Genomic DNA, 13,159 nt, shown 5'->3' with positions numbered 1-13,159 from the left:
TATAAGCACAGCAGGGATCAAAGGGGTAGTATACGACAACAATGAGTAGCTGCATTTTCACTTCTGTTTCACCATCTGTCTTCTCATTTCCGGGAATGCAATTTCTGGACAGATACACCCAGACTTGCTTCATTAGCTTAGAGGGGTTTGTTTGTGCCTGGGTATATCGGTACACAAACTCTTCGGAGAGAAACAAAGAAAAAAATGCCCAACTAGTCACAGAAAGAGGGAGAGTTGGACCTTCAGTAGCCATCACTTTCTAAGTCGAAAGCCTAGTTTGTTGGAACGTGTCTACCAACTCTGTTATACTGTCCTCTCCCAGGCATTTAGTACAGTGCTCTGCATGCAGTAGGTGCTCGATAAATATCGCTGATTGATTGATGGTTTTTAAAGTACTAACAGAACGATGATCACTTTAAGCCATTTACTGCACTTTTGCTCTGGTCAGATGTTTTCACTCTGAGTCAAATTTGCAATAGAAATTCTAGAGCAGTTATTGTGTATTTTCCAGTTATCAGAACAGAGGCCTTTCCTTATTACTGGGCTACAGAGGACAGACTATTCTAGGAATTCACAGGACTCTCCTTTATAAAGCAAGACAAACTCGGGTAAAAAAAAACCCACCAAAAACCAACCTTCCAAAACTGGTCAGTGGGATATTAAAATTCCTTAGAGGAAAAGATTAGCTCTTTTTTAAAGCAAACCTGGAAAAACTGATTTAATAATGTTGGTATTTGTTAAGCGCTTACTATGTGCCAAGCACTGTTCTTCCGAAAGAACTGTAGACTCCAGACAATTAATTGCATTCTGGGACATGGAAAACATTTTGCTGAATGGTTCAGATTCAGTGAAACTGCCAAGTGATCCCTATTCTCTTGGGGTTTTTTTGTCCTAGACGAGGTAGCACATTCCCTATCAGATAACTACGGACCCTCTATTTCATTGCGGGATCTTTGAAGACAAAACAAAAATATTTTCTGTGAAATGCCCAAACTGGACCTGAATATGTCCTTTCCAAGAGAAGAGAAGCAGCGTGGCCTAGTGGAAAGAGCACAGTCCTGGGACTGAGGAGACCTGGGTTCTAATCCTAGCTCTGCCATTTGTCTGCTGTATGACCTTGGGCAAGTCACTTACCTTCTCTGTGCCTCAGTTTCCTCATGTGTAAAATGGGGATTAAATACTTGCTATCTCTCCTACTTATACTGTGAGCCCCATGGGGGCCAAGGATTGTTGTCTGACTTGATTATTTTGTATCTACCTTAGCACTCAGCACATAGTAAGCTCTTAACAAATACCTCACATATTCATATTAAGCAGAGTACAATATGCAGGTTATGATTTAAGTCTCCCTGAACTAAAAATTTAGAGTTTTTCCACACAATGCCATCGAAGGAGTCACGTTATTTCTTACCTTTATCAGGTTTTGAAATTTCTTGTTTTGCTGCAGAAGCTCTTTATAGTGACTGACAGCTTCATTATGTCCACAACAGAAGACACCATATTTTTCTTTCATCCTCTCTCCATTTTCACCAGAAAACTAAAGGCAGAAAATGTCACTAAAAGTCTACTGTTCAAAACTGTCAAGTAAAGAGCATAACCCCAGCCTTAGCCCTTTATGAATATAATTATTTATCCTGATATTTCACCCTGACATATTCATTGCTACTGATATCCTTCCTCTCTTCCCCTTGCTGTTACTATTTGTACGTAGTTTTTGTCTGCCTGTCTCCCCCATTAGATTGTAAGCTCCCGAAGGATCCTATATGTACAGTACTTATGTACATATCTGTAATTTAATGCGTTTCCCCCTCTAGACTGCAAGCTCTTTGAGGGCAGGAAACAGGCCTACCAACTCTGTGGTACTGTATTCTCCCGAGAGCTTAGTACAGTGCTCTGCACACAGTAAGCACTCAAGAAGTCAACTTAGAAGCAGTGTGGTCTCGTGGAAAGCGCATGGGTTTAGAGGAGTCAGAAGATCTGGGTTCATTCATTCATTAAATCATATTTATTGAGTGCGTCCTAATCTCAGCTCTGCCAACTGCTTGTTGTGTCACCTTGGGCAAGTCAGTTAACTTCTCTGTGCCTCAGTTTCCTCAACTGTAAAATGGGGATTAAATACCTGTTCCCTCTCTTACTTAATAATAATCATAATAATGATCACTATGGCATTTGTTAAATGCTTACTATGTGCCAGGCACTGTTCTAAGCACTAGGGCAGATACAAGATAACAGGGTTGGACACAGTCCTTGTCCCACACAGGGCTCACGGTCTTAACTCCCACTTTACAGATGAGGGAACAGACACAGAGAAGTTAAGTGACTTGCCCAAGGTCACACAGCAGACAAGTGGCAGAGCTGGAATTAGAACCCATAACCTTCTGACTGCCCAGACCCATGCTCTATCCACTAGCTCATGCTGCTTCGTCTTAGACTGTGAGCCCCATGTGGGACAGGGACTGTCTCCAACTGGATTAACTTGCATCTACCCTAATGTTGAGAACAGTGTTTGGCACATAATCAGCACTTAAATACCATAATGATGATGATGATGATTAGAAATACATTGATTCTGCTTATGTTAACACTGAGTGATTAGCCTGCACTCAGTAGGAGCTCAATATCATAGACTGCTTATTGTTTTAACTCTATTTTAAGTCATACTCAAACCCACATGCCCCTCAATAATGAATACAAATCCTTCTAGAACACAGGAACACCCAGATATTGAAATTGGCTCTATTTGAAAGCTCTCCTCTGATGTTATTAGCTTTCACTCTATGTTAGTTTGGGGGCTTTTTAACCCACAATAATTCTCACCTGTTGTACTAAAAGGTCCCCAATTTTCTGGATGACATAATTCCGGCCATTCTCTTCTTCCAAGGACTCTTTCCGACGCTCCTTTAACCGGAACAGGAATTGTCCATGCATTTCCAGCAAGTCATCCACACATGGAAAGATTCGATTGATGTCTTTACTGCTGAACTGCATTTCTTCTTTCAGTGCTTTTGAGTAGACTTTCAGCATGATTTTCAGCGTTCGGACATGATGCATTTCTGTCTGCATCAGCTCTGCAGAGAAAAATGGCAATGGCAATGCAATCCCTTACTAACATTAACCCAAATTCTAGAGTATGAGGAAAAGGTAAGAGAGCAGATGAGTGGCCCAAAAATTAAATTGTCTCATTTTCTGAAGTGACACATTCAGACCATACCACTACCAAGCCCTTTGAGAACTCTCCCAGCACCATAAGGGGAAGTGCTTGGCACATAGTAAGCGCTTAACAAATACCATTATTATTATTAAAATAAGGACACGTAAAGACCTTTTTTTTTTTTTAAAAAAAGGATGGTATTTGTTCATTCAGTCGTATTTATTGAGCACTTACTGTGTACAAAGCACTGTACTAAGCGCTTGGGAGAGTATGATATAACAATAAATGGACACATCCCCTGCCTACAACAAGCTTACAGTCTAGAGTACGAGCTTATGTTAAGCGCTTACTATGTGCCTGGCACTGTACTAAGCGCTGGGGCAGATACAGGTGAATCAGGTTGGACACAGTCCCTGTCCCACATGGGGCTCACACTCTTAAACCCCATTTTACAGATAAGGTAACTGAGGCACAGAGAAGTGACTTGCCCACGGTCCCCCAGCAGACACATGGCGGAGCCGGGATTAGAACTCGTGTCTTTCCGCCTCTGAGGCCCGTGCTCTATCCAGTAGGCTTCTGCTCCAATATCTCAGAGTCTCCGGAGAGGTCACCAATTCGGGATTCTCCTTTCTTTTCCCCTTTTGCCCTCCTCATTTCCCTCCCTCTATCATGCCCTTCCAGCTTAAGGCACCAAACTGATCTGGAGTATAAATCCCTTCTACAGGAGAAGGGATTGCCAAAGGGCTCTCGACTGCAAAAAGAATTACAGATAGCTCTCTGGCTTCCCAATTAGCTCTTGTGGTGCATTTAACACCCCCTCACCTTTCACTGTCCACACCCTGGCGAAGAAACCACAGAAGTTTCATGCTGTTACTTCCCTGGGTAAGTTCAAAGAGCGGCAGAATGGAGAGACAACACCCACACTGACACACTCCTTAAAATTACCACAGAATTCGTTACCCCATTTACGAGTCTTCTATGTTCACTCAGTTACACCTGCGGCGATCAGTCTGAACTCTATTCCGAAAGAAACTGTCCTCTACCCATATTAATAATAATGATAATTATGATATTTGTTAAGTGCTTACTGTATTCAGGCGCTGTACTAAGCACCAGGGTGGATACAAGCAAATCGGGTTGGACCCAGTCCCTGTCCCACATGGGGCTCACAGTCTCAATCCCCATTTTACACTGAAGTAACTGAGGCACAGAGAAGTGAGGTGACTTGCCCAAGGTCACACAGCAGACAAGTGGTGGAGCCGGGATTAGAACTCATGACCTTCTGATTCTCAGATCGATGCTCGATCCATTACGCCAAGCTGCTAAGCAATATTACGATTCCTTACCACCCCAACTGTCTTGTAATCAGGGTTGGAATCAATAGCTGTCCTGCACCAGCGACAATCCCTGATCTTGTTCAACTGTATACCTCATCCAGTTGAAACCATGTGAGAAATACTGGGAGGATAGAATTCATCATCTTCTAATCTACACAGGATCCTGGAGCTGCCAGTGACCCTATTAAAGATCATGTAGACATCTTTGTAAATCAAACAAAAATGGGTCAAAATATGAATTTAAGACTCAATCAAAATACAGTATAGTAACAGCACAAACACAGTTACCCCTTAGCGTGGCAATGGGAAACGGGAGTCAATACCAAACCTGAGGAAGGAATACCACTTCAAGTCATCAAAGCCTCTCACTTCAGTAAATGAATTTATCTTGGCAAACTGTTCCCAGATTTACAACCTGGTCTAATCCCGCTTGGATTTGGAGACCGGGGCTGGTATTACAGGATTTTAGTTAACGTCAAGATGGATTTTTAAAAAAAGAAAAAAAAATTAAGCTGGAATAATAAGTCAAAAAGCAGAACCCAAGCTCAAGCCATATCTAGAGGCTGAAAAGATAGCTTGAAAACCGGGGTAGCTGCACCGGGAATGCAAATATACAGCTAAAGTCAGACCAGGAAAACAATTCTGTAGAGGAATTGAAGGAGCATAGTCACTGACAAGGAATTGAAGTAGTCAATTCTTACCGTAGATAACATCTTGCCTTTTCACTACTTCCCTTTTTTGTTTCTTCGCATACCCTGGCTCTACTGACAGACTCCAGGACTCAGCCTCAAACTCAAGGGCATCTGCTTCTATCTCGCTTCGTAGGGAGGCAGAATAAGAATCTAAAACAAAAAATGACACAAACAATTGGATTCTCCAAGACCAGGGCTCGTAATCCTCTCCATTCCACCTTTTCATGTGGCCTCTGAATTCATAAATTGATTCAATTCACCAGAGGCAACCCAATAAATTTGCTTAAAAAGGGAGCAACTGGGGAAAAATAAAAAGTCTGATACCCTCCACAAAAATAGTCTCGGTTGCTGAAGACACGAGCGAAAGAGAATCATCTGCTGCTTGCTTGAGTTTTATAAATCCTGAATCTGCTTCATCCATCTCTCCTGTGATTGGTCTAAATAGAGAGGAAAACAAAAAAAAACCAAAAAAACCCACAATTCTATTATTACAACATAGACTGGTAACCCACTGGAGAAGTAAAATAGGACAATCGATCACTTTCAATATTAATCACTTCCCTTTATTACAGAGATACATTATTATCTGAATAAAACATTAAACACACATTCTAAAATCGGGAGCTCAATAGAGTTATTTTTCTGTCTAGTTCTTGGAACACAATGTAGTGCTGGGACCAGGTACCAGAGTAAGATAAATGCGTGTATTTACCAGCGACAGGGACTGAACGCCGGTCAAGATTTTCAGCTTTGAGAATGGAGTTCACTATAAGGGGGCCAGTGTGGGATAACCCAAAAAGCCACCCACCCCCTGTACCCCCCCCACAACATACAAATACTTCGACTACCCAACAGCTTTAAACACTGTCCATGATTTCAATCCGAGGTTACTGAAATGGAAACTGACCTAGCTCCTAAATAGCCAGACATTTAGTTATAAAAATCACTCCTGATGTGCAATGCCTGGAGTCGAATCACCTGCTTTTAGAGAAGCCCCAGAACTCAAAATCCCAATTCAAACCAGGATCTCTCAGTTCGGCCAGAAGAACTAAGGGAATATGCAGCTTCTCGGAGAACCAGGCCACTGGTTTTCAGACAATCGCTTTAACATGAATTGCTCTCAAGTGGCACCTGTTACTAAATGTTCAAAGAGTGAAAGAAGGCTAACGAAGCACAGAGGTTTTCCGCAAGGAGGTAACTCACCCAAATCTATTTACAGTCCCAGCAGCGTTCGACGCAGATTGAGGACTTCCCCTCTGAGAGACAGTCATGCCGACATTCCGCGACACAACTGGGGTGCCATCAGAGCCCAAGAGGCTGCCTCGGGGCTGCTCCTTCAGAGAGGCGGCTACGGAGGCAAAGACAGAGTTGGTGCTCAGAAAATGAGCAGGACAGTGAAGATTTCCTGCTCTTAAGTCCCTTTCTGAATGTGGACGCAGCACATTCAAGATTTTGGATGTCAAGAGCTCATTATCCAAAAAGACATTCTCGTTCCATTTCCTTGAAAAAGAGCCATAAAATGACAGCTCGGGATGACCCGGGATTGTGTTGTTTCTGCAACTGCTTTTTGAATTTGTATTCCCCATGTTCACACCTGGGTCTCCTAAGACTCAGCCAAGTGAAGTCCAGAGATGCACTGGTTTTATACTACCTAGTGATCCTTCTAGAAATGTAAAGCTGTCACTTAACTTACTGTATTGGCTAAATCAGCAGGTCTGAAGGGCAGGAAATTGGTCCCTACTGTGCCCATTTAGTGTGGAAATTGCACAGTATTTTCTCCCTCGGTAAAACACCAAAGCCTGCATACATGACGGTTCATACGTGACACACAGCAAAAAACATTTTAGATTCAATTTAAGTTCAGAAAATGAAGAGGTCTTGAAACATTCACTTTCTACTCATTTCCATAAAAACCAGGGACCGGCAGACAACACAATTAACCGACAACACAATTAACCGACAGTTGAATGACTTTTGAAACAATGGGGCTAATCCACCCAAATGACAATATGCCATTGTAAAACTTGGGCAATGTTGGCTGAATAAACCGACAATCGCTTATGGTTCCAGTTGATAAGCTAAGAGTTACCTGTAAAACGGCCAGCACGCAAGTTTAGAAGAAATGTCTCTGCTGCATGAAAATGCAAGTTTGGAAATACCAAAAAAAAAAATAAAAAAAATAAAAAAAATCCACTAGCAGATAAAATTTTCCTTAAAGTGTTTCCCTGAATAAACCATTTCAAGGCTGTGCTCCAGACAGGAAAAATACACACTGAGGATTAAACTAAATCTGCTGTGTGTCTGGTGGCTTAGTGGTTTAAGCAAGTCTACTTCCATCTGACTCTAATTGTCAGCTACACCTAAGGGTTATCTGAAGGAAAGCAATAAGTTTGTTAGTCCTCAGCAGTCTCTGGTATCTGCAGACTGTTGAATCTAAGCAAAGCAAACACGCTGTTAACCTTTATTTTATAACTTTCTATTTAAGAGTTGGGAATTCAGAGCTGCTAGTGGGTTTAGTTTAGATAGAATCTACGATTATTCCAAGGGAGTCCTCCTCTTCGGTGGGTGTGTTTGAGGCTGGGGGGAGAAGGGAAGTGAAGAGAGGGAGGTGAGTTAGGAGAGATCATTTCTCGTTGGGGGCAGCAGGAAGGGAGTTTTCCATGTGAGCCTGACAGCTTTGATATTGCCCCTTCCACTGCCAGTCATGTGTGGTGCCAGGCCACACAAGCTATGCATTTATGAACAATTTAAACAGAGGTTAAATTCATTCAATGACCTGTAGCTCCATCTCTTTTGGCATTATTACCACTATAAACACTGGCACAATACCAAGTTAATAAGGAATATTAATCTGTACAGACACAACCAACCACTTTACATCACCCTGAACTCCACCCAGGTAATTATGATTTCAAAATAGTGTTGGAAATCCAACAGATAATAAGTGTAAAGTTCATAAGTTGGGCCACATACAGAGAAAAACAATTGGCAGCAGAAATCAAATCAGTTTAATTGCATTACCCAAGTCTTGTAAATACAAGTACAAAATAGCTATCCACCCACATCTGGCCACCTTCTCCTTCATGGGAAAGTGAGAGAAATCCAAACATTCTTTTCTATTTGGGCAGCATTAATTGTTCCTCACTTGGGCTGGCAGGTGAGTGTCTTTTTTGAAGGCTGCATTACAGACAGGTTCACAGTTGGAATCTTTGAGTGCAATCAGAAAACAGCAAATCTACCAGAATCATGAAAATACAAAGTATGCTCAACTGGAAATTTGTCTTCCCTCCTTGACAACTAGACATGAAGCAGACCTCATTCGTTCCTTTAGGTATTGAGGATTTAATTTTTCGAATGATTGGGTGATTTTTCTTGGAAAAAAACCAAACAACTATCATTATACACGAGGCAAACAAAATCCCTGTTTTAGAGGTTCTGAACTCCCGGACTTAAAAATATAACTGCTCGACCTTATGGCATATTTTTCCTCGATTTTTTTAAAAAGGAGGTACAACATGATAGTTTAGTACAGTGATGCACACAAACACAACTGAATCTTCCTCTCTTTAGGATATTCTACATTCAAAACCATTGTCGCTATTAAATAATATCCATATACAGGCACATGTTTTTCTGGGACTGTATACGGTGTGAAAATAAATTTCCTGAAGTCAGATGGGACATGCAATGGACTGGTATCTCCTGGGCTGTAAATTGGATTGTGCAGCTAATTGGCTGGTGCCCCTTGTGTGAGTCAGTTATCTTCTCCTTCCTCAACCCTCAGACCCACAACTGGGATAGTAACAATAAGAGCCCTACCCCAGAGACTTCACGGGAAGAATCGATCTCCCAAAGCATAGAAACGACAAAACACGTTCAACTGTGGGCTCGATCTCTGGACATTTTTGCCTCTGGATCTACAAGAGATTTTAGGAGGGAGAGAATACTGGATTCTGTTTTGACAATAACAGACATCCGAGGAGAGGCGAGTTGGCAATCTCTCCACAGAATTTGGATCCATTTACACACAGTCAAGTACAACAAGACCATCACTAACCAAAGAGTCATCTTCAGAGTTTAATTAGCACTGTCTGCACACTGCTGAGATTTCATATCGATTGTTGTTAGCCTCTCACACTAGACTAGACTGGATACCACAGAGCTGTTTCTACAAAATGACTTAGGGCAAATAACTTTTCCATTTTCACTATTCTTTGATTCTTATTTTAGTCTCAGCTCCTTCCCCCAAGAAGAAAGACAAACCCATGCTTGGAAGCAACAACTCCTCTCACAGTTAATGCTCTTGTATTATCTCCTTTTTTGCTTTTGAAAAAAAAAATAATCTTGTTAGGAGTAAACTTAACAACAGCCACCACACAAATGTCCAATAACGTTATAAATTCTCTCCAAGCGCCTTTTCTGGCAAGAAACCCATCTGAATAGGGGCCTGTATCATGTTATATAACATAATTTGGCCCTTTTTGTGTTCCTCACAAGTCCCTTACTGGTTAAGCCACTACATCGATGCACTTGCTTAACTCCCATTAATTCTTGCCAGAGACATTCATGTCAATGAGGCCAAGATACGGAATAACGTGGTTTAAAGAAGTCATTAACTTATCGTTAAAGGCATCTTTAGATAGAGCCACAATGAAAGATTAAACTATGACCATTTAAATCTGCTGAAAATGGCAGCACTCTCCTGGAAATACCAACTTTTAAGAAAGCACCTTACATGCTAAATGTGCAGGCTCCTAATACCCCTGTATGGTCAGGGAAATCATAAGGACATCTCAAAAATTAAAAAGATGGGTGTACTCATTTCCACTGGGCAAAATTCCAGGAGTCTCATATATAAAAAAATGAAATAAATTAAAAAATGCCCCATTCCAAAAAAGAGTCTCTCGGAATAACAGCATCTAAAAACTGGAAACTCTTGTCCATGACAGCTCTAGAGGCTGTTTCAAAGGCTCTGCTTCAGAAATAACTGGTCCTTTTTCATATTATTTTCATTTCTCTCTTCCCCCCACCCCTCCAAATTTTTCCTTGTTTCAATGAGGACTTTTCTTTCAGATTGAGAATGTCTGCTGTCTCTGGAGACTTCTAGCAAGTTTTAAATAGACAATTAAACAAAGCTGATATAAAATGAAGTTTTCAGTTCACGGTTCTAGTTTTTTCCAAGGACTGAGAATAGACAAAATCGATAATAAGCTCACTCATTGATTTCTCTTCCCTGCCTCATTTTGATGTTTGCACAGCAAGAAATTATAAAACAGAATAAAAATATATTTTAAAAAGGCCCACTCCTTAGGATAAAATCAAGTCATCTTATTGCTCAGTGAATTGTAAATAACCAGAAATGTTTTAAATCATAATCATTGCCATTTTCGAACATGCTACAACACCATTTTTTTAAAACGTAAAAGCCATTTTAAAATTGAAATATAATTCAAGAACGAACCTTGATAAAATCTTTGGGTTGAACTTGGTGGAGACCCAGGAGGTCTGTGCTGTGGATAAAAAGGTTTTAAAACAATGAAAGTTAATGCAGATGGGTGGCTTGTACAATTCCCGCCGGGAACATGTTTTTTTAAAGTCAGTTTCATTACTTTCTGTGGGAAGAGTGCCCTAACTATGAATTCGCCCCCTCCCTCCGCTTGAGCAGCCTACAGCGAGGACATGGCCCTCCCTCAGCTTGAACACCACCCAGCAAGGACACAGAACTGCTACACTACAAGGATGCAGAACAGGAACTGTCCCAATCTGACAGACATCCTGGGAACATGGAGAGGGCTAACCCGAACGAGGGGGCTTCGCACACAAACGCATGATAAGTAGGGTGTATACTGCTATCATTAGTTGTAGGCGTTTAGACCCCGAGCCCTGCAGAGCCTGCACTGCTGATTAGGACTTGGACCTCCTCCTTTGCTTGCTTGCTGCGCTACAGCTGTGTAAGTATAACCAATAAAGAGGCAGAACTCATCACTCTGGCTTGGTGTCTGGACTTTGGCTTGTCGTCGCCCAACCTAAAGAACCCGGAGCCGCCCTCTAGTCGGCAACTCCAGCTGACCTGGGGGGGCATATCTCCCCACACTTTCTATGGCAGATTTTGAAAAGTTAAAATAGGAAGCTCAAAGATCTTTGCAACTGTTTTTTAAATTTCACGACAAAAATCAAATGCTTCCAAAACAGCTTAAATTAGTTCTCGCTCTTGGCTTACAAAAGAGAACTTAAATTCCGATTCTTTAGTAATAGTTGAAAACTTTAATACCAAATCTAGCATTTTTAATGGTAATATGAAGCACTTACTTCATTCCAGGCACAGTGCTAAGCGATGGGGTCGATACAAGCTCATCAGGTTGGACCCAGCCCATGTCCCACATAGGGATCACAGTCTTAATCCCCATTTTACAGATGAGGGAACTGAGGCACAGACAAAGTGACTTGCCCAACGTCACCCAGCAGAAAAGTGGAAGAGCCCAGGTCCTTCTGACTCCCAGGCCCATGGTGGGAGTCAGCATTTGGAGGACTAGAAAACAATGTCGGTTTTCCCCTAAGAATCTAAGATCACTAAGATGAAATACAGAGCCTTGAAATAGGGCTGGGTCCGGAAAGGGCAGGAGATCCTTTCTTTTCAAGGTTGTCATTCTTACATTCATCACCTTGAAGCCAGTCTTGTAGAAAGAGGAAGGGCTTGAGAGTCAAGGGACCAATCAATCCATCAATCAGTGGTATTTATTGCACACTTACTATGTGCAGAACACTGTACTTAGCACTTGGGGAAGTATACTACAACAGAGTTGGTAGACCTAGGATCTAATCTCAGCTCCGCTAACTGCCTCCTCTGTGACCTTGGGTGAGTCATTTAATCATTCATCCAATCAACAGTATTTACTGAGCGCGTACCGTGAGCAGAGCACTGTACTAAGCACTTGGGAGAGTACAATATAACAGTTTCCTGCCCACAACAAGTTTACAACTTCAGAGTACAGGCTCTGCCACATGGCTGCTGTGTGACTTTGGGCAAGTCAGTTCACTTCTCTGTGCCTCAGTTACCGGGACAGGGACTGTGTCAAACCTGATTACCTTATATCTATCCCAGGACTTAGAAAAGTGCCTGGCTCACGTGGTAAGTGCTTAACAAATACCAAAATTATTATTATTATTGTTTCTTCATCTGTAAATTGAGGATTAAATACCTGTGTTAACCCTCCTCTAGACTGAGCGCCCCATGTGAGACAGAGACTGTGCCCGGCCTCATTACTCTTGTATTCACTCCAGCAGTCGCTACAGTGCTTGGCATACAATGTTTAACACATACAATTATCATCATCATCACTTTGCGATTTTCACTGAGGAGTAAATAAACAGGAAAGAACACTGCTTTCTTGGAAGGCCATTAGTCAAAATTGTAAGGCCCAGAAAAAAAGAAATCTGGTACATTTCTCTCTGGCAAATTGCAAGCCTAAGGACTCCAAATTTCAAGTAAAAAGGACACCAAAGTTAAGTAGGTCCCCTATTAGTAAGAAACATCAGGTAGTCTACTTTTATTAAGGCAAGGTATCTAATATCCAATTGGGTCACTGTCTACCCAAGCTGTAGGTTTCAATTAAGCATGAAAAGTCAATGCCAGAGAAAATCAATCTCATTTAAAATAATCGCTTGGCCTCTATGAAATTTCCCTCAGATTTCCTTTTATCTGGCATTTACCTGAAAATGCAAAAAACCCATTTTATTTTGGGGGGGCAGGTAAATTATCTACATTATAAAACCATAGAATTACAGAATCATAGAACTCAAGAGTTCAAGTGGCTTTAAGAGGTCACTTAGCCCACCCCAAGCTGCAGACAAATGACACACTATTTCAAACAGGTGGGTATCTATTTTAAACTTTAAGAGCTCTGGTAAAGAATTCTGGCTTTTAGTTCCAAATCACCAAACATGCCTCAAATATCTAATACATAAAATTAAAATTATGT

The 13,159-nt window shown here is 41.4% G+C and overlaps 1 protein-coding gene across 4 annotated transcripts in view; it reads right to left on the bottom strand.

The window, feature by feature from the left end:
- ARHGEF18 (Rho/Rac guanine nucleotide exchange factor 18) overlaps positions 1–13,159 on the bottom strand; it is a 121,684-nt gene that overhangs the window by 31,152 nt on the left and 77,373 nt on the right. For 3 of the 4 annotated variants that reach the window (XM_029050332.2, XM_039910101.1, XM_029050333.2), the window contains 6 exons: positions 10,642–10,690; positions 6,384–6,528; positions 5,505–5,617; positions 5,190–5,330; positions 2,818–3,068; positions 1,412–1,537 (listed from right to left, as the gene is read on the bottom strand). In XM_029050332.2, coding sequence (XP_028906165.2) covers positions 1,412–1,537; positions 2,818–3,068; positions 5,190–5,330; positions 5,505–5,617; positions 6,384–6,528; positions 10,642–10,690 — 825 coding nt within the window. The remainder of the gene's footprint in view (positions 1–1,411; positions 1,538–2,817; positions 3,069–5,189; positions 5,331–5,504; positions 5,618–6,383; positions 6,529–10,641; positions 10,691–13,159) is intronic. The other variant, XM_029050335.2, reaches the window with a different exon arrangement.

The sequence above is a fragment of the Ornithorhynchus anatinus genome, chromosome X1 (genome assembly GCF_004115215.2).
Source record: "Ornithorhynchus anatinus isolate Pmale09 chromosome X1, mOrnAna1.pri.v4, whole genome shotgun sequence".
NCBI lineage: Eukaryota > Metazoa > Chordata > Mammalia > Monotremata > Ornithorhynchidae > Ornithorhynchus > Ornithorhynchus anatinus.
This window is presented reverse-complemented; position numbering and strand designations above follow the sequence as displayed.